At 31.4% G+C, this 26,683-nt stretch overlaps 3 protein-coding genes across 4 annotated transcripts; 2 read left to right on the plus strand and 1 right to left on the minus strand.

Moving 5' to 3' along the window:
* Positions 1–1,900: 1,900 nt before the first annotated feature.
* On the plus strand, positions 1,901–7,345 carry LOC11438789 (uncharacterized). The gene is made up of 13 exons (XM_003595280.4): positions 1,901–2,513; positions 3,213–3,368; positions 3,456–3,668; positions 3,775–3,864; positions 3,951–4,067; positions 4,233–4,502; positions 5,075–5,228; positions 5,314–5,391; positions 5,582–5,682; positions 5,760–5,930; positions 6,085–6,159; positions 6,416–6,520; positions 6,622–7,345. Exons 1-13 carry the CDS (start codon positions 2,121–2,123, stop codon positions 6,952–6,954), a joined length of 2,256 nt encoding a protein of 751 aa, XP_003595328.1. The 5' UTR covers positions 1,901–2,120; the 3' UTR covers positions 6,955–7,345.
* A 119-nt stretch (positions 7,346–7,464) lies between these two features.
* On the minus strand, positions 7,465–11,459 carry LOC11441222 (protein LAZ1 homolog 2). 2 transcript variants are annotated; one of them, XM_003595281.4, is made up of 9 exons: positions 11,313–11,459; positions 10,206–10,435; positions 9,585–9,641; positions 9,297–9,405; positions 9,000–9,184; positions 8,827–8,915; positions 8,329–8,578; positions 7,940–8,176; positions 7,465–7,820 (listed from the first exon to the last, which is right to left on the minus strand). In XM_003595281.4, exons 2-9 carry the CDS (start codon positions 10,353–10,355, stop codon positions 7,623–7,625), a joined length of 1,275 nt encoding a protein of 424 aa, XP_003595329.2. In that variant the 5' UTR covers positions 10,356–10,435; positions 11,313–11,459; the 3' UTR covers positions 7,465–7,622. The 2 variants fall into 2 exon arrangements, with proteins under 2 accessions (XP_003595329.2, XP_039686435.1); XM_039830501.1 differs by lacking the exon at positions 11,313–11,459 and adding an exon at positions 11,289–11,311.
* Positions 11,460–18,780: 7,321 nt separating this feature from the next.
* LOC11442869 (beta-galactosidase 7) lies at positions 18,781–24,023 on the plus strand. The gene is made up of 16 exons (XM_039830117.1): positions 18,781–18,952; positions 19,084–19,148; positions 19,440–19,478; positions 19,622–19,765; positions 20,047–20,135; positions 20,252–20,357; positions 20,455–20,542; positions 20,632–20,750; positions 20,860–21,021; positions 21,307–21,500; positions 21,597–21,700; positions 21,798–21,907; positions 21,990–22,223; positions 23,187–23,401; positions 23,504–23,780; positions 23,884–24,023. The coding sequence occupies exons 1-16, from the start codon at positions 18,781–18,783 to the stop codon at positions 23,995–23,997; spliced, it is 2,232 nt and encodes a 743-aa protein (XP_039686051.1). The 3' UTR covers positions 23,998–24,023.
* The last annotated feature ends 2,660 nt before the right edge of the window (positions 24,024–26,683 follow it).

Consider the following 26,683-nt stretch of genomic DNA (forward strand, 5'->3'; position numbering starts at 1 on the left):
TTCAGAAGCATACCATAAAAATACTTCTTACTTATGCAGAACATTCTGCCAATTTTCAAGTAAAAAATACATGAATCTATTAACAATTTATGTGTGTGCACAAAGTTTAATAGACTCTACACATAACATTTTATTTATTACACGTTATATTATCTAGTATCTATATACTTTTTTACTGAACTCTCAGCTTCTCCACTTGTGACTTCAAAAACTTCAAAGGATTCTTTGTTTGGGTGTATCTTCAGGTTGAACTATTTAAACTGCATCAAAAATCTCAAATCATTATTTTGAAGAAATTGGTTTGTTATAAGAAATTGTCAAAATAAATAAATAGGCTAAATTGCATTTTTGGTCTCTTAACTATTTAGGCAGTATCGCTTTAGTCCCTTAATTAAAATTCGATTTATTTTGGTCCCTTAACTTCTCTCCGTTACACATTTTGGTCATTTCCGTTAGTTTTAATTCAAAAACGTTAGATTTTCTTCTGGAATTTTTCTGGGATTCTTGTTGAAGGTTGATGGAGATGATATGAAGATGAAAAAGAGGACCAAAATATGTAACAGGGAAAAGTTAAGGAACCAAAATAAATCGAATTTTAATTAAGGGACCCAAGCGATACTACCTAAATAGTTAAGGGACCAAAAATGCAATTTATCCAAATAAATACTAGTAACTTTGCTTAAGAAGACAAAAAGCATTGAAAGAATTATGTGGTTGATCTCAACATCAAAATGTATTGAACTCCACTAGTAATTTTTATAAAGGAAATGCTAACATGCGTCCCTAGAACACTTGTTAGAGCATCAATATCACCTTTCCATATGGGTGGCAACACAATAACCAATGTCTTTGTGTCAGAATATCTTGGATAATTGGCATTGAAGAAGAGTAGCCAAACTCTCCATAGTTGCTCTCGGCATTGCAACGTTTCTTTACCTGCAATTGTCATACTTTTTATTAATTTTTAGTTTTTTCTTTTGTCCTATATACATGTAAAATATACTTTTGAGTGGTATGGATATTTAAAAAATGTAGTTGAGTCATTTAAATAATTGAGAAGTCGAAAGTAATATAATGTATTATATGAGACCCATTTATACCACTCATATGGATGACATGAATATGGATGTTCTTAGTGTCCCAAAGATACAAATTTTATATTGAAAATTGTGTTTTTCATTTCTCGAGTTAAAATTGTTGTTTTCAAGACATGATTACGTGTTTCTTAGCATCTGTTCTTATGGTATAAATTAACATAACCTTTTTTTTTTATTTTTTATTTTTTATAAATTGTAGAATTCTATAGGTGTAACCAATTCTGAAAAAAAATTGACGAAAACAAAAGTTCAAAATTAACCAAATAGAAAATGTATTTGATCTTCTCAGGTTTAAAATTGAATCGACGTAAATCGAACGAGTTTCATTCGATTATAGATTTTTAATTTCGAGATCCAAAGTTAAGAGAATTTTATTAATCCCGGAATATGTGTCTATTGTTTCAACACCTTAGGGAGTTCTAATTTTATATGCATTTTATTTTGGTAAAAAACTTCGCTTAATTCTAAACAGATTTTAACCTATCCAAATGCACTTAGATGAAATGGCATGGACCTCTTCTAACTTATCAAGGTCCTGTGTTCAAATCCAACTTTGAGCAGTTGCGTGTGTGAAAGATACCCGGTCCAAATCCAGCTCCGATCAAACCATTACATTTTAACGATGATAGACTTTTTCGATTTTTTTTCCCTTGTGACGTATTATGCATGAGTTGGACGGTCTACTCAAGAAAATAATTGATATGGTTTTGTCATGTTTCTTTTCTATGAACCAAATAAAGGCAAAAAAAAAAGTACAGCATGAGTTGCATGACAAGGACACAATGAATCCATTTCCAATGTAACATGCCACATACGTTACACATTTCCAACATCACGTCAATGTTATTTTAAACCCACCTATTTTTATCCATTACACCAGAAAAACCAGAACCAAACTTTTCAAGAACAATAACAAAAACAATAATGAAAATCTCAAGCTCAATAACAATGATAGAGGCCTAAGACAAAAGGAGAAACAATACAGGAATTTCCAAATTCCTTATCCACTCTCCTTGTGTCATTATGGCTGAAGAGTTTTCGAAATCGGTTGAAGAAGGAATAAAATTATCAAAACGAATATATTTCGGCAATGATAGAGCGGTAACAGCACCAAAACCACCACCAACAATGTCAAAAACAAATACAGCTTTTCTACCGACGTCACCGATGGTTTATGCAGTTATTCATGATCCTAAGATTGTTGATAATCCTGATGTACCTAGCTATCAACCTCATGTGCATGGGAGGTGTGATCCTCCTGCGTTGATTCCGCTTCAGATGATTAACGGTGTTGATCTTAGGGTTGATGCTTGGTTGGATACTGCTTTTGTTGAGGTTTCGGGATGTTGGAGGCTTCATTGTGTTTCTGGGAGTAGGAGTTGTGATTGTATTGTTGTTGTTCCTATGAGTTCTCAGGTTTGTTTTTATGTCTTTCTTCATTACATTCTCATTGTTTATTTTTGTTTCTAATTTCTATTAGAGGTTTTTGCAGAAAATTAAACAAAAATAATTATCATTTGATAACTTAATTAATCTGATATAATGTAATTTTTTTTTATAAACTTCACTTTTATAGATAGTGTAATGTTGTCAAAAAAACAGAAAAATAGTGTCATATTCATTTTGAGCTACAGGTTTAATGTATGTGAATATCTTTAGAAGTTAAAAAGTTCATACTGATAAAAATAGTTTTAAACATTTTTTGTTTAACACTCTTGTTTTCAAGAATTTGGTCCGAGGGTAAATCAATTCTAGTTAGGGATTGTTCGATAAGAATGTAGGTACTCCTCGTCAATTTGACTTTAACTGAAGTTCATTAACTATTTGATCATTTTATGTGAAAAGAATTGAACTTTAAGAATATATTCAATCACGTCTCGTCATATATATAAATAATTATGTTGTTATTTTAGAAAAAAATTAATCATCTGATAATGCGAAAATTATATTGTGAATGCATAATAAAATGTAAAGTGTGCATCAAATATTTGATATGTAAAGGTGTTCACACGACATGGTTAGTACTCAGTACCGATCGTTTGTTAAGTTGATTGTATTTGAATAATGTTTTAATGGTGTATTAGATTTTGTGTTCTGATACCATTTGGCTAACAGGGTTCAATTCTAGGTGTGGAAGTCAGTGTTCATAGGAAATCATATTCAACTCAACTGGTCGATATGGAAGATAAAACTGGTGGTAAGGACAACGCGACCAAAACTCACGATGGAGGTTTTCTCAAGTCCAATATATTTACTTTGACTATACCACAGGTAATATATATAATCTGTTATTCTGAATGTTATTGATATCTGAACTCATTTGATTATGTTATCTTATTCCGATTTCGTTTGTAACAGATAGATGGAGGTTCAAATTTATCAATTAAACTTAGTTGGTCCCAAAAGATAACATGCTGCAACGATGTTTCCTCATTGAATGTGCCATTCACCTTTCCGGATTTCGTTAACCCTGCTGGGAAGAGAATGGGTAAAAAAGAAAAGATACAAATAAACGTGAACGCTGTTACCGGCAGTGACGTTAAGTGCAAGACAGCAAGTCATCCAATGAAGGTTCATATTTGGTTATTCATTTTTTGTTGGATTGTAGTTGAAATTTCATGTATAACCAATTAACCTTATGTGTGATAATGTGGTGTTTTGTTCCCTGACTGCACAGGAAGTAAGGCGCAGTGCCGGGAGCATAGGCTTCTCACATGACACCGATCTTCTCTCCTGGTCGAAATGTGATTTTAGCTTCTCATATTCTGTGAGTCTCAATAGTGGTTTCTATTATCATTGTTATTTTCAGCTTCGGTTGAAATGTAAACTTATTGGCATGTTACCGAAATACAGGTCTCTTCAAGTCAAATAAATGGTGGGGTTATTTTGGAATCGGCATCTGTCGATGACATTGATCAGAGAGAGATGTTTTGCATGTACCTTTCTCCTGGAAATCTTCAAAGTAGGAAGGTTGGTAACATCTCTAAACTTTGTATGCGTACATTTCTTAAATGATTGAGATGCAGATGTTGATTTCAACTTATACCAATAGCAGTTCTTTACAAAATATGTAGTAAATGTTTTTAATACTTATTTTTCATAAGTACTTGCTGAGAAGTTTATCGAATCTGCTAGGTATTCAGGAAAGACATTGTATTCGTTATCGACATAAGTGGAAGCATGCGAGGAAAGCTAATTGATGACACAAAGAATGCATTATCAGCTGCTCTGTCTAAGCTTGATCCTGATGATTCATTTAGTATTATAGCATTTAATGGAGAGATATATCAATTTTCAACTTCAATGGAATTGGCTTCAAAGGATGCTGTTGAAAGGGCCGTTGAATGGATCGGCATAAATTTTGTTGCTGGAGGTGATACAAATATTTTGCATCCATTAAACACGGTAACTTAGATATTCATACAAATTTTTCTGCTTTTTTGTTGGAGATGAGTTTATTTTATTACTAAATACATTATTCGATAAATTTTATACGCAACACCATTATAGCGGCTACAACAGTTCTATATAGTGTCTGGGTAGTACAATGTTGTGAAATAGCGGCGACAACAGTTCTATAGTGTAGCAGAATTTCGTCAAATTATTATTGTTCTGTGATATGCTATTTAGTATAAAGTGTTGTCAAATAGCCGCTATAGAGACATAAATAGCACTGTAGTGTAGCAGAATTTGAACAAACCGCTATTTCCCGCGACCTGTGATTGACAACACTAGGTCAGTAACACATGGATGTTTTGTTTCTGATCTTCACAATACATTTAACTTACTGAGAAGTGGTTACTTAGCTGTTAAGAACTGTACTAACAAATCAATATAGACTCAAGTTGATGCATATAGAATCAAAATGTTACATGCCCTCGAAAAGATACTATATATTATCGATGTTCTTAATAGTTATTTTCTGTTCTATGTTGAACATAGGTGTATTATATGTTTTTATTTCATTTTATTTTCAGGCATTAGAGATGCTATCCGATGGCCGAAGATCAGTTCCGATTATTTTCCTAGTTACAGATGGAACTGTTGAAGATGAGAGGGAAACTTGTGATATGATAAATAAGAAGATCAGAGGAGAATCAATATTCCCCAGAATTTACACTTTGGGCATAGGTATCACTTCTCTTTTCTATTCTATTTAAAGACCGAATCAAAATTTGTTATTTCGTTCACTTGTACTAATCATATTCAATCCCAGGTTCATTCTGCAATCAATATTTCTTGAAGATGCTTGCTATGATTAGTAGGGGACAACATGTTGCAGCTTTGGATGTAGGCAAGTTCTGAATTCTAACTTCAAAACGTAAATATCATTTTCATTGTTTAATTTTCTTTTTGTTATAAGCTTAGTAACATAGTTGTATTCTAGAGAAAATTTGGTTATCAAGATTTTCAATAAACATATGCATAACAAGAAAGAAGTATCTTCAATGTGACTGTGACATATTTCTGTTACTTATTGCCAGATTTGGTTGAGCTTCAAATGCTAAAACTGTTTGACAAAGCTGCATCTGTTGTTCTTGCAAATATCACGATGGACGTATTCGATGATCTGGATGAATTTGAGGTAAACCTTTTACTGTTACCTATTTGTTTTCTGATATTGCAGCTCTCTAATGCTTATTATTTGCAATGTTTGTATAGGTCTATCCTTCTCAAATTCCAGATCTTTCATCAAATGGTCCATTGATCTTACCTGGAAGATTCAGGGGAAACTTTCCAGAAGTTGTTAAAGTAAAAGGTGTCTTACCTGATTTCAGTAATTTTGTGATAGATTTGAAAATACAAAATGCCAAGGACATGCCATTAGAGAGGGTAGTGTTCTCTACACTATATAGAATATTTAAATTTCAAGTTTCTTTGTTGCATAGAAATATACTTACAAATTCTTCAAAAGATCTAATTGTGTTTCATTTTCTTCATTATTAATTGTAAATTAAAATTCTGTTGCACTGCATTTTGTTAACAGGTTTTTGCAAGAGAACAAATTGAGTATCTTACTGCACAAGCATGGCTTACTAACAATAAACAATTAGAACACAAGGTTTGTTATTACTTTTTGTGTCATCACACCAAATACTCGCATGCTATGAAGCACAGACTTAGACACGGACACAGACTGTCAACACCGATAATAATTTGAGAAAATGACATAATTCAATGTAATCATATGTGTCAGTGTCGAACACGATACATATCCGACACCAGGACACGCCTAATCTGAAGAGTATACGTTCCCTTAGATATATTTCTTTCTGTTTTTAATGACTGTTCTTATGTCTCATAATTTTTATTGGTAGATTGCAAAACTAAGCTTGCAAACTGGCTTTTTATCTGAGTATACACGTATGTCAGTTCTTGAGGTTGATCATTTGAAGACAGCCAAGCAATCAGATGGAACAAAAGTATGTATCAAAAGCTTGAAGATTCCTTTCCTAATTACTATATCTTGTTTTTCAAATTAGATGAATTTTTCTAATTGTTCTTTGGTAATCATGGCGAAAAGGCATCAAAAAAGAAAGGTGAAAAAGACCAAGGCCAGAGAACACTTTTGCTACCAAAACTAGGTATAGGTTTTGGCAACTTAGCTGCTACTGCTGAGAACACTCCACCAGGAGGTGATGAACCAAGCTTGAATGATAGTGCTGAAATGTTTGTTAAAGCAGCCACACATTGTTGTGGAAGCTGCTTAAACCATTGCTGTTGCATGTGCTGCATTCAGGTCTGTACCAAGATGAACAACCAATGTGCAACTGTGTTTTCTCAGCTATGTATTGGTTTAGGATGCTACAGCTGCCTCACTTGTTGTTCAGAGATGTGTTGTACTGGAGATGAATGATGAAATCTCAAAGTTTGTAGTATGATTGTTGTATTTTAATTGTGTGCGCGCGCGGTTGTTACATGGAAATGTATATTTAAGTCGTATGTTTCGCTTTATAGTTCTTTTTCCTTCAGATTTGTGTTGTATTATAGATTTTCCTAGAGTTTAGGCCATGTTATATGTCGAAATAGAAACACCATTCTATCAAACATTTTCACTCATTCCGTTTACTATGATATCTTTACTTATATGCACATGCATAACAAGAGTACTGGTAACGCACTTTTAACACACGTTTTTCAACACACTCCTTTCCAATGGTTGAAATTTAAATGGGACCCACTAAAAAATGTGGGACACACATAGATTGGGTAGGCCTATATGAATTTCAACCAATAGAAAGAGAGATGTCGGAAAGTGTGTTGCTAGCATTTTTCAACGTAACAATCAATGGTGGTTAGAATATCAACCATTGATTTTGTCATTTCACCGACTACTGTCATTTTCTAGAGGAGCCAATTCCTGATATTTATACAATCTATTCTTGAACTAGTAATTGGCTGGCAAATCGGCATCTTTGCATGAAATTTCCCATGTAAAACTGGTCACAACATTTCACATGTAATATGATAGCTTAATCTGAAAAACAAAAGCAACCTCTTTTAGTTTCTCCTACATCCTTGTAACTACACCATTTCATTATCATCGCTTTCTTTCGCCGTGAGATTTTCTGTGACATTTGTCTCGATTTCTATATCTGATTCTTCTTCCTCATCATCTGATGAAACCACTGTTTTTTTATGGAAAGTCTTCTGAATTTTAGTCACTCCCTTTTCTACCGGCCCTATTGCTTGATTTATCGTTAGTGCGACATCCTTGACAACCTGTTCGTTGTTGATATATATGTACAAAAAAAGAACATTACAATGATGACAAGGATGGCTGCAAGTCTTAAAAGTGACGATTAATTCAACTTGTGTTATTTGCTATGCAATGAACTTACTCGTTGACCGCCTTCGACAACTATATCTTGGACGCTCTCCTTGACACTAGTTCTTGGAGCCTCCACCTGCGTCGTTGTTTCTTTAAGCACAGCTGGTTTATGCTCTCCCCCTTCATCGATATCCAATGTTGCTTCTATTGTTTCCTTTGTGACTCTACCATGTGCAGAAGAGACGGGAACAAAATTATATGGTTTTGCGGAAAATACAAACACATGTGCAACAGCTGCAATGGCCATCTGCATCATCATTGAAATGAGTTATAATTAGTCTCGGACAAAAACGGAATTGTAAGGTTATGCTCATTTAAGATAGTTCTCCAGAAAAATAGATATTTGTTACGACGGTTAAGAAAAAGACCGCATTACAATTAACATAAAGAATGAACCACCTCTATACAGATTAAGAAATCCTGCAGTCCAGTTTGTAATTTTCCGTCATTCGGTAGCACTCTAAATGTACATAATAGTGCAATACCAACACCCTGCCACCAAGTAGCAAACACTATAGCCTTAAAGCTGATGAATTTTGCGAGCGGCTTTATTGGTTGAAGTCTCTCGTGAGTAACATTGTAGAACTGCACAAGGCAATATAATGCCCATATCTGGCTGAAATTCAATACTACTGCCATATATGGATACCTGCAAAATGATTAGTAGTTAACAAAGTTGAAGATGTGTTGCCTTAATATTAATTAATGTGTGAAGTTAGTAAAAAGAAAAAATGTATAGTTGAAACATAGGGCACATATATTAGTCAATGGTACGATACACTATGATAAATCGTCTTAGATTTTAGCGTGAATTTAATTGGTACGCACTGTGAGTTTGAAATTTGCATTACGATTTTATAAAAATTAAACTATTCTGGTTTTGCGTAAGTAACATACCCGTAGTACCATTTGAATTCTCCATCACCATAAACACCAAAGAGCTCCAATATCATTGCTAAGAATGCACAAACAGTCTTCAGGATCATCTGCGCTATATCTAAGTGAAATTAGGCTTATATAGTCACTTTAAAGCTACAATGAACCGTTCATAAGAAAATTTTAACGCCTACATATTGGACGAGACCAAATTTCTCAATAGCAAGAAGATCTTTTCCAAGCCTGCATGGATGCCAAAAGAAGTTGCAAAATGATCTCTGTTCCGTGCCATTATTCTCGTCAGAATCATGCAATAAGGGTTTTTCGAGGTGTTCTTCAGATTCATCTTCAAGTAGTTCTACAACCTTTCTTTCACCCCCTAACAGTTTTCATTTAAAGAATAGAATTATGTGAAATTTTTTCAAATCTCTGATATTTAGCATCAACATTAGCTATATTCGTATGACATCAAGGTCAAGTATGCAACGTACCTAGACAGGAAATGAGATATCTTCCAAATGAATATAGAGCAAAGGCTTCATAGTAGTTTCTTAAAATGTCACAAGCAAGAGATAATCTTGGATTCCACAAAGAAATTATCTGCAATGATAGAGAAGAATAAAGAAAAACTATTAATTATCATTGATGTCTCTATTCTATAATTATCATTGAGTTTTCCACTTAGAATTAGAAAACTCAAAGACTAGATACTATTGTTCCTTCGAAATGATGCTAAGCTGAAATCAGAAATATGTTTGTCAGAGTAATAGAAATCTTACCGACTCGGTAGCATAGATTGGGACCATAGAAATGACAGCAACAATCCATTTTTGTTCCTGAAGGTAAACCAATTTTGAGTTAGCCGAAGTTGTTCCTATCTCCTGAAACTTGACTTATAGATCTCATTTTCAACATAAAAAGTTGCAATTACGATATGCAAAAGCACACATAATTTGTTACTTTTTCTTTCTTTTCTCAAACATGAAGAAGTTTTGATCTATTAATCACCAACACTTCAGATTAAAGGCGTGTCCGACACAACACTGACACATGTGTCAATGCTTCATAGGTTTTTAATTGAATGGACTTCATATTATGTATCTGGTGTCAGTGTTGTATATGGCGTCGGTGTTGTATCTAGTGTCAGTGTATTATCGGTGTCAGTGTTGTATCTGGTGTCTGTGTCAACGCTTCATAGGTTTTTAATTGAATGCACTTTCAAATTATGATCATGAAATAGCCAAGATTGCTAGTAAATACAGTACATTTTATAACACTAACTTCATTGTATACAATTTCGATGACAAATCTCAATAGAACTAACCTACAATTCACATCATATAACAGGCAAACAAAAAAAAAAAATCGAAAACAACATAGCTTTTAAAAAAATGATGTACCGAAGGATTGGTATACGATCTGAGATGTTGAAAAATGAGAAAAAGGGAGAGCACTAGAGCTACAAGCACAGAACACCCGGCAACGATGAGAGCAGGTTGGTGAACAATGTTATAGATTCCTTCATAGTTTGAGAAATGATTTGATGCCATTCCTCAAGCATCCTTATCTCCAAAGTACTTCAGAATTTTCGCAGGTAAATGAGCATTTATGACACCTCTTTCCTATTGTTCTGTAACTCATAGCAACATGAATTAAGTCAATTTCCAAACATGGGACTCTTAAGGAGAGCTTTAACACATGTATTGGAGTTGTTTTTTTTTTCTATGGTAGGAGAATACTACTCCTACCCGAAAAATCCTATTCAAAGGGTCCGGTACTTAACAGTTTGTCTGACTCTAAATATGAACATCTCTTTCAACAAAGATTCAAATAATAGTTTATCGTGTGTTGAAATTCGAATCGTAATTTATCATGTTGTTCGAAATAATGGAGAGGATCCTAACCCCTATAATAGAATCAAGAATAAATACCCAATTCAGTCCTTCATAACTTTTTCACGGCTCAAATTCAGTGTCCGACAAAAAATAAACTCAAACTAATCCATGACATTTACATACCGGTGACAAATTAGTCACTAACTTATTAAACGAGAGGATTAATTTGTCCCTAGTACGAAAATGTCAGGACTAATGAGTTTATTTTTTGTTGGGGACTTGAACGGAATTTGGTCTTCACTCTAGAATCAATCAATCTCTTGAAAATGCAAAATAACATTGTCTACAATAGCTTCTTCAAAAATAATTGCCTAAAATAAACCAACTTGCCCTTCATCTGCCAATACTTTATCCATGTTAAGGATTCACATGTGTGAGTTTTATCTATGTTAATACTTGTATAAGATAAAATTCAGAAAAATTGAAATTTTAATTCTAGTGACATAAACTAACAAATTTGGAATTTGCATGTTATCTATCTATGTTATACTAAATACAACATTCACTTGTATTATATAAAACACAATTAAATAATCAAGCAATACATAGAAAATTAGATCCACGAATAAAAACAAAGACAAAACAAACCTATATTTGAAAAAACAACCTAACCTTGTCTTCCACAATCAAAATTCAGAACCCTTGATGCAAAACAGAAATATTATTTTGTTTAAACCACTCAACACAAACTACTGCGAATTGATATATGAGTGTGGTGTTTATTGTATTTTGTTGGAACATAGAAGTGTAACAAACAATATGTGCATGTCTAACAAAGTGATATCTACAATGGCTTGACACGTTTTTCTTGTCATTCGAAACTATGACACGTTAGCTTCATTTTAAAAATTTATATGTTAAATTTAGGGGAACTTTTATGGTACACTCACAATTTTGAGTGTACCGGTACTCTTGTTTCACAAAATATATAAATTAAAGATCACTTTAATGAAATAAAAAGGTATTTGTCAATATTTATATTTTAGAAAACATCATTTCATAAGAAAAACCATCATTTCATTGTTTATAAGAATCATATTATAAAATTTACATTTTGTCATAAAAAATAATCAATATTCATTTTTATGAGTAATAAAAATTCTTAAAAATTAAATTTTATTTCGTCGAAACTTTTGGTATATAAAATTTAATTATCTTAGTTGTCAATGATAGAAAATAATTATTTTTCAATTATTTTTCTTCAAAAAAACAACTCATTTATTATTAATTTTACGACTTGGTGTACCAATACACCCAAATTTATTGGATGTACCATAAAATTTGCCTAAATTTAGTTACATATTTGCTCCCTCCTATTTATTCTTCTTCTTTTTTTTTGTTTGTAAGAAATATTTATTCTTCTCTTTACCAACTAAATCGAAAATAACACATTTACATTACGGGTCGTACTAACAAGTCCGACACTTATTAAAGATTTAAAAAAAGAAACAATTGTTAAATTTTATGTAGAAATTTGATTAAAGATAAATGAAATAACCAACATAATGTTTCTACTATGAAAAATATAAATTTTTTTAAAATATTTGCACCACACCTGTTGTAGATTTTATCTATATATGTTTGTGAAAACAAATTTGTATGTATTGAAATGAAAAAGTTGATTTATTAAATTTTAAAAACTCATGTATATTTTTAAAATATCAACATTAATGTAATTTGTTAAAAAAAATATTAATGTAATATTTTCATTAAATATTTTTTATTTTATATATAAATTAGTGAGATTAAAAGAGATAAGAATATATTGTTGAAACAAAAATCTTTTTGATGAATGTTTTAACGGTAACAATCCTTATGGAATAGACAATAAGTAATACCAAATTAGTAGCATCACAAACTCAAGAAGACGTAGCAAAAGAGTGTTCGGTGAAGATTCAACAAGAAGATGAACTTTATGATTAATTGATTCATCATCGTCATCATATGGTTTTCAACAATGCCTTAAAGATTCAAGGAAGAAAAGACATGTCTAAACTAAAACATCTCAAAGATACTCAATGGACAAGAAACATTGTGAAATCACCAAAAGAAATTATGAGATAAATTGCATCATCAACAAAATAATTCAAGGTTAATTAATTGAGAATCTATTGTCATCTCATATAGAAAAGAACATTATCAACTCCGATGAAATAATGTTCTCATGACGTTTAAAATTATTCCCATCATTTCATCAAAATGATTAGAATCAATTTTCAAGAGAAACCAATTCATGAATGAATTATTTATTAAGTAATTCATTAATAATATTGATTGGAGAAATATCAAAGAAGAAAATTCATGATCATGGAGATTATATCATAAAAGACTTATGATGGTATAGGAATCTTCCATCACTATTAAAGATATGATTTGGAGAATAGAAATCAATCAAAGGAAACATTTTTCATGTTCCTACAAATATCATTCTGATTATGCAAAGTGAAGAAAACACCCTCATTTGATGTTTTAAAAGATAAGAAAAATATTACAATTATTATTTTGTTATCCGCTAATGTGTTTTATGATAATGTTTCAGTGAGAATGTATTAGAGAACGTTATGGTCACTGTTACGAGAACATTCTGGTTTCACAAAGCAAATAAATCGTTTACATCAAAAGACAAATCAAGACATTATTGCAAAAGGGCCATGAAACCTACAAGAAAATAAATTCAACAAAAAGGCCTTCATTATTTTTAACCCATTAAGAAATATGTCTCCAAAGTTACGACCATATGACATCATCTTATGACACCATGCAAGGACATCAAGATTACATCATCATAAGTGGCCTCCAAGCTTCTACAATTAAGAGAACAACTCATTACAACTTGCAATCACGTGTAAACTTCTTCTTTATGCTAACTGGAAATTACAGAACGTTCTACAAGTGCAAAATTTCATGCTTTCTCTCCAAGCAACTAAAGGAAGCACATGCTGCATTGGAAAATGTGTTCCAACAACTATTTTTTGAAGTGGTCACCAAGTTTCACATCTTCTATAAATAGAGGAACACTTGAATGGAAATAGCAAGAGTTTTTACAACAAAGAATCATCTCTCAAGTGAAATCATCACTATTCTCAAAAACTCTTCACAAACAACAAACTCCAAGCTCTCTCACTATATCATTGGATCATAATCTTTTGAGTTTGTTTATTTAAATCTCAAACATGTGTTGAGAAATTTCGATCCAACAAATCCCTTCATCTTACAAATTGTAATTTAGTTCTCAAGTATTCGTTACAATAGTTTGAAATAATTGTTAGCTTGATGAGGTTGATAATACAGGGTGTAACAGATTGGTCTGGTGTTATCAAGAACTTATAGTCCTAGTCAAAAGTTTCTGTTAGGAGGATATTACTGTGAATAATCTCACACAAGGTGTGGGGACTGAAAGTAGTCGGGTTTGATGAACATGGATAAATCTCATGTGTTATTCTTCAACCCAAAATCTATATCCCTTAATATATAATATTGTTCCTATTATAGTGGAATATTTCCTATTTTAATAGGCTCTAATTTTTTTAATTAAAATTTAAAATAATATTATTAAAGGATAAAATAGTAAATAAAAAAGTTTAAATGAATGGTAAAATATGTAATGAAAAAGTCAGCTTACTCATGTATTTTAACTCTATTTTCTTTATATATAATATAGATACTATTAAATTGAATTCATATATACTCCATCCGTTTTAAAATAAGTGTCGTTTTAACCAACAAAAAGAATTGTTTCAAAATGAATGTCACTTTCAGTTTTCAATGCAATAATAATTTTTTCTTTTCAATTGCACCCTTCAATTAATACTATATACACTACTTCCAAAGTATAATTTTTTCTTTAATGAAAAACAAACCAATAGTTGAATAATTCGGTAAAATAACATCTCTTATTCTTTAAATTAATGCATTTCTTAATAATATGTGTGTAAAAACCTTAAACACATTGAATTTGAAACAGAGTGAATACTATTGATTTTTTTGAAGGAAAGAAACTTATATCATTTCATTACTTAACATGTGTTCAATACAATATGTATGGTATTTCTATCAAAATCTGGAAACTAGCTGAAGATGTGGCCTACTTAGCTAATCTATGGGCTGCCTCATTTGTTTGTCTCCTCACAAACTCAACACTAAAGTTGACATAATATTGTTCTAAGATAGTTTTACAATTATAGATTATCATCCCAAATTCTGTAACAACCTGACGTGCAGATGAAAAACTATCCACCACTTTTTTGGCATCAAGCTCAAAATCGATAGGTCCCAAGTGTAATTGATGAACTCATTCCAAAGCTGATAACAATCCAAGAGCTTCGCAAACATGTACCTCACAGACTGGAGTAAACCATTCAGTTTTTGCCAAAACAAAAGTGCCTGTATCATCCCTTATACAAACTCCTATTCCCACTCTATTAGAAAGCTGGGAGAAAGAAGCATCAATATTGCATTTAAATCTTCCTTTCGCTGGTTTGATCCATTTCACATTTCCTTCTTGTCGCGACTGTGAACAAGATGTATATACGAAACCTACGTGCATCTTGCCAATCATGAAGCATAACTTTTGTGCTCCACAACATAAACTTGAGTATCAATTACCTCACTCCACACTTTGTTGATTCTTTGTTTGCATATACTCCACAACACATAACAAAATAAAGCCACATCTTCCTTAGATAAATCTTGTAATGCTGAAAATAATATTCTTGCTATCCATATCTTGTTGTTGCAAAATAGAAATAAGAAAAGAAATAGAGCATACTCCAAACATTTAAGCTACTTGGACATTGAAAAAATAAATGAAGTGAATCCTAACTGCCCACCGTACATAGTGTACAATCCATAGGACATGTGACTCCTTTATCTTTTAGACGTACACGAGTTGGTAAGCAATTCCTACATATTGCCACATAAAGCTTTTTACCTTTGGGAGAATCTTGAGCTTCTAAATTAGATTCCAAGAGCATTGTACCTATGGGGTGTATCAAGTAATTCTTGCACACAAAAACGGTATGCACTACGAACAATGTATTCACCATGATTTTCTTTTTTCCATATGAGTCGATCTTTCGTCACTGATGGGTAGAGCGGTGTGTTCACTACATGTTCAACTACCTGATGATAAAAAAAATTGATTGTAGGAAAGGTAGATTCCATTCCTTGAGGTCATGTAGCATGCAGTCTGAGACTCTTAGATCCACCGGAGGAAAATCTCCATCAACATTTGGGATAAATGTAACATCATTTGCAATTTACTTGTTATACCATTGATGATTAATATGAATGTAATTTTTTTTTTTGGGTACAAATATGAATGTATATATTAGACAATAAAATAAATACATTAACCATAAAGCTGAGTACTAATTTCAAGCATAAAAATCAGTCAAAAACGATTAACCACTTTGCTTTTTGATAGTAGAGATAGACTCTTAGTTTTTTTTTTTTTTTTTTAAGGGATAGACTTTGTTTTTTGAGAGGAGCAATTTTTTTAAGAAGGGATTGACTCTTAGAGTAGGGGGCAGGGCCGTTCCTAGAGTTTTACAGGCCTTAGGCATAGTATGAAAAAAGGGCCCTTTGTATTACATCATTTTTTTTCTTCTTCTGATAAATGATGAATGAGACATGTATTAGTTATAGTGGTTGACATGCCAGCTATGCTTTGTAGATCCCGAAAACACTGAATATAAGCGCTGAATAACTCCAAAGAAAGAAATAGCCTTACTATCTTGCATCTCACATGATCTTGCATTACCAAATCAAATTCCGCAATCATTTCAATTAATCCAAGAAAATTACCATTACTATCTTGACTTAATTTTTCTTTGGATCCTCGAAATGCAAGATCATTCTTAGCAAGACATTTCACAACTGAAACTATTCTACGTAAAACTAGTCTCCAACGCTCTTTCTCTTTCACAATTTCTTCTTGCAAGTGTCTATCAATTGTCTGATTTTTATCAAATCTCATTCTCAATTCATTCCAAGTATTCATATTAGTCATATGTTCGACACCATTTTCATGTTGTTTGAGTCTTTGACTAATATGCTTCCAATCATTTAAACCCTCGGTTGCAAGTAAACTCAAGTTACTAGAGGTAGAAGATTTAAACAATTTACAACAAAAACAATATACTTTGTCAACATGTTTGCAATAAACTAGCCACTTTCGATCACTAATCTCACCATTACTTAATTTTCTTGAATAATTCGCATATGAGAAATGCCTAGAGTATTTGTCATTGGGAAAATTAAGATTCATTTCTCGAATAGGTCCCTTTTCAACTAGAATATCCCTTGAGGTGTTATCAAGATTCTCCCAATTTGTTGGATCATAAATATCAAAATGAGGATCATCACCAAAATTTTCAATATTATATGCATTTGGCACATCATTAGGAACATTTGAATTATCATCAATTTCCTCATTTTCATTTTCATGATCCAAATTTTCATTGTTGTTGTTTTTCAAATTTGGCACATCATTAGGAACATTTTCTTGGGTATCTACCTTTTTGAAAACAAATTTATCAAGAGCTCCTTGTTGTGATTTTATTAGCTCTTCATTTCGTTTTTTTTTTTTTTTTCGTTTTTCACTACCAGACAAATGTTTTTTAGGCAACATCTTTAAATAAATCAGATACTCAATATAAACCAATACAAACAAACAAACAAAAAAGAAAAACCATATTAGTACCAGTAGTAAGTGAAGTAGAGAGCAATAGCACCTTAAAATAGACCGAAGTTTTAACACCTGAAAATAAAAGTGCAACAAAAAAAAAGAAATATATCAACACTTAATTAAGCAAAAATCAAGAATTGAATTGAAAAAAAAAAATACAAAAATCACGTGTACAGTGTACAAACAATTAATTAAAAAAAAATATCAAAAATAAAAAATGACTGTTATATGTACAGTACGTGAAGAGAATTCTTAAATCAATATCATGCTATATGCTTTTAAGCTTTTTGGTGTACAGTACAAATCATGTTATATGGAAAAATAAAAAATTCAATTGGAAAAAACATAAATCATTCAATTAGAATTTTAAAATTCAACACCTGAAACAATTAGATAATTGAAACAATGATTATCAAAGAGAATTGGAATAAGAAAAAAAACATAATTAGAATTCAACACTTGAAGCAATTAGAGAATCGAAACAACATTATCAAATAGAATTGGAATAAGAAAGAAAAAAAAAAAAAACCTAAAACAATTCACCTGGAGAGAAGAACTGATTTTGGAACTTTTGGTTTTTCTTTTTAGGTTTCTTTTTTCATCTGTCTTTCTAATTGCTCAAAAGAAGTTTTTGTTTGTGTGTTAGTTGGGCCAATTCCATTATTTTCCTCTTTATTGGGCCTTTCCACTTTTTTTTTCTGTTTTATTCCTAATGGGCCCAAAAATTGATTCAGAATTAGGCCTGCTGTTACGAATTACTATACGCACCTCACTTTTTCCTTAGCTTTGCTATATACACCCCCCTGTAAAAAAAATTTAGGGCCCCCTACGAGCATGGGCCCTAGGCCGTCGCACTCGCGGCCTATGCCTAGGGCCGGCCCTGGTAGGGGGATAGACTCTATTTTTTGAGACGAGGATAGATTCTGAGTTTTTTTTTTTCTTTTTCAAAAAGGATAGACTCTTAGTTTTTTTTTTGTAAGGGATAAACTCTTAATCTCAGTAATTAGTTATTAGTTGTGATTGGATAAACATAAAAATACAATGGATAAGTGTGAATATGAATTTTACCGTACTATATAAGGTCACTTGCTTCATTCTCAAACACACTGAATAATTCACAAACGAAAATGGCTTCTAAGTGTTTTGTTTTTCCTTTTTTCCTTTGCTATATTTTCCTTGCTCTATATGGAACTTATGCTGTTGAAGTTTCTCATGATGGAAGAGCCATCAAAATCGATGGCAAAAGAAGGGTTCTTATTTCTGGATCAATCCACTATCCTAGAAGCACACCTCAAGTAAGTAATTAATATTATTTTTTCTTTTTGACCTAAATACATGTTACTCCATTAATTAATTATATGCTAAATGTGTATTTTATTTGTTTTATATTAGATGTGGCCTGATTTGATTAAGAAAGCAAAAGAAGGTGGATTGGATGCAATTGAAACATATGTTTTTTGGAATGCACATGAACCAATTCGTCGTGAGTATGATTTTAGTGGCAATAACGATCTCATTAGATTTCTCAAAACTATTCAAGATGAAGGACTTTTTGCTGTGCTTCGTATTGGCCCCTATGTTTGTGCTGAATGGAATTATGGGTAAACCTAATTTAAATATCTCTCCTTACTTTTATTTTGACCTAAATTAATATCATATGTTTCATTATGATTAAAAATTTCTTTAATTTCAGAGGGATCCCTGTGTGGGTTTACAATCTTCCTGGTGTGGAGATTCGGACGGCAAATAAAGTCTTTATGGTAAATAATTGATAATTTTGAATGTCTATAATACCATTGATATATAGTACTTTTTAGGTTTTTGTTGCTAATATAGTACTTTTGTTACAGACGTAACAAAATTAATAAATAAGGATTATTTCTTAGTTTTTATTGAATATCTATGATACTACTGATTTTTTTTTATATACTTTTAGTGAATTATTATTTCTTAATTTTTATTGAATATCTATGATGGTATTGATTTTTTTTATACACTACTTTTAGTGAATTATTATTTCTTAATTTTTATTGATTGTGGCTTTATTATAGAATGAAATGCAAAATTTCACTACTTTGATTGTGGATATGGTACGAAAAGAGAAACTTTTTGCTTCTCAAGGTGGTCCTATAATTCTATCTCAGGTAATTTGTTTATTAAAATTATTTAATTAAAAAATCTTCATTTTGTGTATTAATATACTAATTGATGATTAATGATTCATATTAAACAGATTGAGAATGAATATGGGAATGTTATGTCAGCTTATGGGGATGAAGGTAAAGCTTATATAAATTGGTGTGCCAATATGGCTGATTCATTCAACATTGGAGTCCCATGGATCATGTGCCAACAACCTGATGCTCCTCAACCAATGGTAAGTTTCTGCTTTATATTTGTCTAAGTTTAAAAAAAATATGTTTTTTCTATGTAAATTTAGTTTATTATAAATTTTATTTATATCAAGTAACAATTAAATGATACTATTGTATTTCATTTTCAAGAGGTGTTAGAATAAAAACAAATATGATTTAAACATAAACTAATTATCTTTTCAAGAAAATAAAAGTATATAAGAACTATTAGTATTTGATTGTTTTCTTTTCTCACTATATTGAAAACTAACAATATTTTCTTAATTAAATTTTTCTATGCAAGATTAATACTTGCAATGGATGGTATTGTCACGACTTTGAACCCAATAACCCAAACAGCCCCAAGATGTGGACAGAAAATTGGGTTGGCTGGTAAGCTTCAATTACCTATATTTAACTAACCTGATTAATTTTAAAAAAAAATTAATATCTCTTATTTCTTTGATAAATTCAACTTCAAATTAAATTCCTATTATTCTTCTTTGAAGGTTCAAAAATTGGGGTGGCAAAGATCCACATAGAACTGCAGAAGATATTGCATATTCTGTGGCTAGGTTTTTTGAAACTGGAGGCACATTCCAAAACTACTATATGGTACACAATTTAGAGTCAAAATTATTAATCTATGTGGACTTTTTATAAATAATATTGATAATAACATTTTCTGATACATATACATTTTATTTTTCAGTATCATGGTGGAACTAATTTTGGAAGAACAGCTGGTGGTCCATACATTACTACTTCATATGATTATGATGCACCTCTTGATGAATATGGTAACCTACATCAATTTTATTTTCATCTTAGAATATACATTTTTTCTTTTTCTTTTCATGAAGTAAATGTTTGTTTAAAATTTTTGTAGGAAACATTGCACAACCAAAATGGGGTCACCTAAAAGAACTTCACTTGGTTTTGAAGTCAATGGAAAATAGTCTTACCAATGGAAACGTATCTAAAATTGATTTAGGAAGCTATGTGAAGGTAAAATAAATAGAAAACAAAATGCTATTTGCATGATTCTATTATATTATATGTTATCTCTTAGGATAAAAAGATTTAATGATGTGTATCTTATACTTTCAATTTGTAGGCTACTGTTTATGCAACAAATGATTCATCAAGTTGCTTCTTGACCAATACCAACACTACCACTGATGCCACAGTAACATTTAAAGGAAATACATATAATGTTCCTGCATGGTCTGTTAGTATTCTTCCTGACTGTCAAACTGAAGAATATAACACTGCCAAGGTAACTTTTTCACCATTTTTTTTAAATTTCCGGTAAGGGAATCCCGCACTCGGGACATCATTGTCAGTCTATCAAGATTGGTGCATATTATTTTTTTTAAGTCAAAATACTAACCTTAAATTTGGACCGTCTGAATCTTGATCTATCGACAACTGATATCCCGACTATATGAATGTGGAGAATCGCTGCGAACCAATCACATGTTTTTTTCATAAAGATAAACACAATTATATTTGTATGTAGTTTTGTTATTAATTGATGTTGACTATTTGTTTTAATAATTAGGTAAATGTTCAAACCTCCATCATGGTAAAGAGAGAAAATAAAGCTGAAGATGAACCAGAGGCTTTGAAGTGGGTGTGGAGAGCAGAGAATGTTCATAATTCTTTGATTGGAAAATCAAGTGTTTCTAAAAATACAATTGTTGATCAAAAAATTGCTGCTAATGATTCTAGTGACTATCTTTGGTACATGACAAGGTAATTAATAAAACCCTATTAATTTTATCTTTATTATTTCATCTATATATTCAAATATCAATCACTAACATTTTCTTTTTCTTTTTCTAATGATAGACTTGATATTAATCAAAAGGATCCAGTTTGGACAAATAATACAATTCTAAGGATTAATGGCACTGGACATGTAATTCATGCATTTGTCAATGGAGAACATATTGGTAATGTGACACATGCTATTTAAATTACACTCATGGTTGATTAACATTATGTTAACATTAAATCATTGTCAAATTATTCATTTAATGATATACATAGGTTCTCATTGGGCTACATATGGCATTCACAATGATCAATTTGAGACTAACATTAAGTTGAAGCATGGCAGGAATGATATCAGTCTTCTTAGTGTCACTGTTGGACTTCAGGTATCAAAATTATAATTATTCAAAAGCACTCATTTTGGTTACTATTATTGTAATTAATATATGTGTATTTTGTGGATAATAGAATTATGGAAAAGAATATGATAAATGGCAAGATGGTCTTGTTAGTCCTATTGAATTGATTGGTACAAAAGGTGATGAGACAATCATCAAAGATTTGTCATCACACAAGTGGACATACAAAGTTGGGTTGCATGGTTGGGAAAACAAATTTTTTAGTCAAGATACATTCTTTGCTTCTTCTTCCAAATGGGAATCTAACGAACTACCTATTAACAAGATGTTAACTTGGTACAAGGTAAATCAATTCATTTTTCTTCTATAGTTGTGTTTAATGTTATCTTTTTACAATTTAAACTTACCTAAATTTTGTAAGAGTTTAATTATTTGTAAGCTCTTTTATACATTCATATTTAACTAAATTTTTTAAGAGTTTAATTACTTGTAAAGCTATTCTACACAAGCATATTTAACTAAATTTTTTAAGAGTTTAATTACCTCATACACTTGTAGTGTAAAGTGATTTTACACATGCATCCAATAATGTGTTATCACGTCAATTAATGAATATGACTATTCATTTGTTTTTATATGTGTAAAATAATTGTACACCGTCACCACATAGTAATTAAATTCATTTTTAATCCATGTGCTATGTTATAATTGGTGAATAAACAACATCTAGGTTTTATATATTTTTTACTATTAGTTTAAAAGGTTAAATATATTTTTAGTCCCTGTAAATATGTCAACTTTTCGTTTTAGTCCCTCTAAAATTTTCCTTCAACTTTTAGTCCCTATAAAATTTTCAATTTTCACTTGTGGTCCCTCTTTTAAAGTAAACTCATATGTAGAATTCATATTTTTTAATAAAATTTTCCAGAAAAATTCAAAATATTATAAGAATCACTACAAAAAATTTTGTAGAATTTCTTAACAAAAAAAAAAATTAATATGAATTTTTATATTTTTTACGGTTAAAAATTCATATTTAATTTGTACTTTGTTAAAAAATTCTAATTTTTTTTAAGAATGTTTTTTTAGAATATTTTACACATTTCTGCACATTTATTAAAAAATAAAAAAATTAAATTAAAAATAGGGACCAAAAGTAGTGATTGAAAATTTTATAGGGACTAAAAATTGAAGGAAAATTTTAGAGGGACTAAAACGAAAAACTGACATATTTATAGGGACCAAAAACATATTTAACCCTAGTTTAAAATTGTTACTAATTAGTTTGTTTGTTTATAATTTTTAGACCACTTTCAAAGCTCCACTAGAATCAGACCCTATAGTTGTTGATTTGCAAGGTATGGGAAAAGGTTATGCTTGGGTGAATGGTCACTCTCTTGGTCGTTACTGGCCTAGTTATAATGCAGATGAAGATGGTTGTAGTGATGATCCTTGTGATTACCGTGGTGAATATAATGATACAAAATGTGTTAGCAATTGTGGCAAACCCTCACAAAGATGGTTAGTTAACATGCTCAATTAATTACTATTTTAATTCAAGATTATAATAATAATATGAAATGTGTGACAATTAAAATATATATGTTACTTTGAATAATTTAGGTACCATGTCCCTCGTGACTTTATTGAAGATGGTGTGAACACATTGGTTTTGTTTGAGGAAATTGGTGGTAACCCTTCACAAATAAATTTCCAAACAGTTATTGTTGGAAGTGCTTGTGCAAATGCTTATGAAAATAAAACTTTGGAATTATCATGCCATGGTCGGTCCATTTCGGATATAAAGTTTGCAAGTTTTGGCAATCCACAAGGTACATGTGGAGCATTCACTAAGGGTAGTTGTGAAAGTAATAATGAAGCTTTGTCTCTTGTACAAAAAGTAAGTTTTTGCTTAATTTTATTACTTGCTATTTCAAGATTATTTTATACTATAATAGTATATGATGATGATTAATTAACTTTGTTTTTTGGGTTTTATATAGGCATGTGTTGGCAAGGAATCATGCTCAATTGATGTTTCAGAAAAAACATTTGGGGCAACTAATTGTGGAAATATGGTCAAGAGGCTTGCAGTGGAGGCAGTTTGTGCTATTTAGGTTATTTTTTAGCTTATATTTAAGTAGGGTAATTTAGTTTAGGTATTATATTTAAGTTATCAAGTGGGTGATTTAGTTTAGGTATTATATTTAAGTTTTTTTATGTGGTCTTTGCAAGTTTAGGTAGTTAGGTTTTGAAGTTGAAACTCTTGATGTTTTTCATTAATATGGATACAAATAAAACTTAGTCATGATTTTATTATCATCATGGATTCCTTCACAAATTTCCAACATTGTTTCATTTAATGTGTATATTTGAAGAATGATCCGATAAAGCTTTAGGTTATTTTTTGTTTCGTGCTACCCTCTCTATTTTAGGTGAGGACCATAGTAATTCGGAGTTAGAAAATTGCCAAAATGTCCTATATTTTCTTGAAACCAAATCATTTTAACTCTTGTACCTACTATTTTGATGTGCTACTACCTATGAAGCATCGATACGGACATGACACGGATACTAACACGCCGACACTGCTAATAATTAGAAAATTACACAATTCAGTCTAACTATATGTGTCAGTGTCGGACACGAGATGTATCTGACCGGTACATGCCTAATCCGATGAATGTCCGTGCTTCCTAGGCTGATACTATTACTGCATGTAGTATGGACTTTTAATGTGCAAGCTTGCTAACTCTGAAGATGTGAGGGTGGAGGGGTGTGAAGAGTGAAGAGATACACTCTGAAGAAGCTATTGTGAGCATGGAAGTGTGTGAAGAGTGAAGACACTCTAAGGAAGCCATTGATAATGGGCAACTTTGATACAAGTATTATTAGGAAATTAAAATGTATTATTCCACTAAGTTTAGATGTGGGTCTATTTGTAATCAGTACACGAACCTGGATATGTAAGCTTGGTCTAGTCTCATCTTTAGCCTATATAAAATCTACATATTGATGCTATGAAAGTATGAATGTATAATGTAGTTTCTTCTGCATGATGTATATATATATATATATATATATATATATAGACACACACTAGTATTTTCATTTGTAAAAACTATTTGTTTATTTTTTTAGTGATCGGTTTATTTCTGCAATTTGATATATTTAGTCAGTAACTTAATCAGTCTCTAAAATCGATAGATATGTTACGAAATCAGCCACTAAATTGCATCTCTAATTCAGTCGCTATATCAGTCAGAAATGCTTAGTGACTAACAATTTACCAAATGTTTTAAGTTCATCTCTAAATTACTTTAGCAACCAAATTTTCAATCACTTAGGCTTTGTTTGCGAGTTTGGCGGGGAAGGCTTGGAAAAACAGGAATGAGCAAATGGAAGAAATAGAGGAAAATGGGAGGGGAGGGTTTTGGGGTGTTAACTGTTCTTCATAATACTAAACTCTCCTCTTTTGGGGGACTAAGAAATATGAATTCTTCAAATTTAATCTATATTGGTATATTATTTTTAAAATTAAAAATAGAATAATCATATGCATTAATTTACCATTTTCTAAAAAAACACTCTTTTAAATTTTTTGAAAGATTTCTTCGTTTTCCCTCATATTTTCTATCCCTCAAAGTCTTCAATTACTTCCCCTCCAAACTTGCAAATTCTTAATTCGCCCCGTAACTTCTCAAACTAAGTTGCATTCAAAGCCTTAGTAAATATGTCTGTCAGTTGCTTCTCAGTGGCCACAATATGCTCAAGAGTAACAATTTTGTCCTCAACAAGATCCCTAATGAAATGATGACGAATGTCAATATGCTTTTTCCTTCTATGTTGAATGAGATTCTTGGATATATTAATTGCATTCAGATTATCACAATATTATGTCATGACATTTTGTTCGACATTATATTCCTTTAGCATTTGTTTCATCCAAATCAATTGAGAGCAACTGCTTCTTGCTACAATATACTCAGGCTCAAATGTAGACAAGGACACACATTTTTGGTTCTTGTTGAACCAAGGGATCGATTGTTTCCTAAGAAGAAACATCCTCCAGAAGTGCTTTTTCTATCATCAGCACTACCTGCCCAATCTGCATCACCGCAGACTTTACCCTCCATTTTTTGCATGTAGCATGACTCTAGCTGATTCTTGTAAAGTTCTATTTTTGAGTTCTACAACTCCATTTTGCAGAGGAGTGATGGGTGATGAGAATTCATGACCAATACCTTTAGAAGATAAAAATTCATAGAATTTGGCATTTTCAAATTCCTTGCCATGGTCACTTCTGATTCTAACAATCAAATTTTTCTGCTCCCTTTGAAGGCGTTGACAAAGATCTTTGAAAACCTCAAAAGTATATGATTTTTCTTTGATAAAGTTCACTCAAGTAAATCTTGAAAAATCATCAACAACCATATATATATATCTTTCCACCAAGACTTTCAACTTGCATTGGCCCCATTAAATCCATATGAAGAAGTTCTAGGACATTTGAAGTAGTCTGATTTTGAAACTTTGGGTCTGACATCTTGATTTGCTTCCCAATTCGACAATCACCACAGACTTTACCCTCCTCAATTTTGAGCATTGGTAGACCTTTAATAGCTTCTTCAGACATAATATTCTTCATACCTTTAAGATTCAGATGTCCAAGCTTCTGGTACCACAGCTTCACGTCATCTTCTTTGGACATTAAACATGTGGAAGAATAAGTAGTTTTTTGAGGTACCCACAAATAGTAGTTGTCTTTAGATCTTACTCCTCTCATCAGAACATCATTCTTCT

This window comes from Medicago truncatula, chromosome 2, assembly GCF_003473485.1.
Source record: "Medicago truncatula cultivar Jemalong A17 chromosome 2, MtrunA17r5.0-ANR, whole genome shotgun sequence".
Classification (NCBI taxonomy): Eukaryota; Viridiplantae; Streptophyta; class Magnoliopsida; order Fabales; family Fabaceae; genus Medicago; species Medicago truncatula.

Bases quoted from the DNA above. Each gene is read 5' to 3' on its own strand.
- LOC11438789 (XM_003595280.4), top strand. From the start codon at position 2,121: ATGGCTGAAGAGTTTTCGAAATCGGTTGAAGAAGGAATAAAATTATCA. The intron at 5,931-6,084 runs GTAGTGTTCTCT...TTTTGTTAACAG, and splicing joins AGGACATGCCATTAGAGAGG to GTTTTTGCAAGAGAACAAAT. The intron at 6,160-6,415 runs GTTTGTTATTAC...TTTTATTGGTAG, and splicing joins ATAAACAATTAGAACACAAG to ATTGCAAAACTAAGCTTGCA.
- LOC11441222 (XM_003595281.4), bottom strand. From the start codon at position 10,355: ATGGCATCAAATCATTTCTCAAACTATGAAGGAATCTATAACATTGTT. The intron at 9,642-10,205 runs GTACATCATTTT...GTTTACCTTCAG, and splicing joins GATCGTATACCAATCCTTCG to GAACAAAAATGGATTGTTGC. The intron at 8,579-8,826 runs GTATGTTACTTA...ATCATTTTGCAG, and splicing joins GAATTCAAATGGTACTACGG to GTATCCATATATGGCAGTAG.
- LOC11442869 (XM_039830117.1), top strand. From the start codon at position 18,781: ATGTGGCCTGATTTGATTAAGAAAGCAAAAGAAGGTGGATTGGATGCA. The intron at 21,908-21,989 runs GTATCAAAATTA...TGTGGATAATAG, and splicing joins GTGTCACTGTTGGACTTCAG to AATTATGGAAAAGAATATGA. The intron at 22,224-23,186 runs GTAAATCAATTC...TATAATTTTTAG, and splicing joins AGATGTTAACTTGGTACAAG to ACCACTTTCAAAGCTCCACT.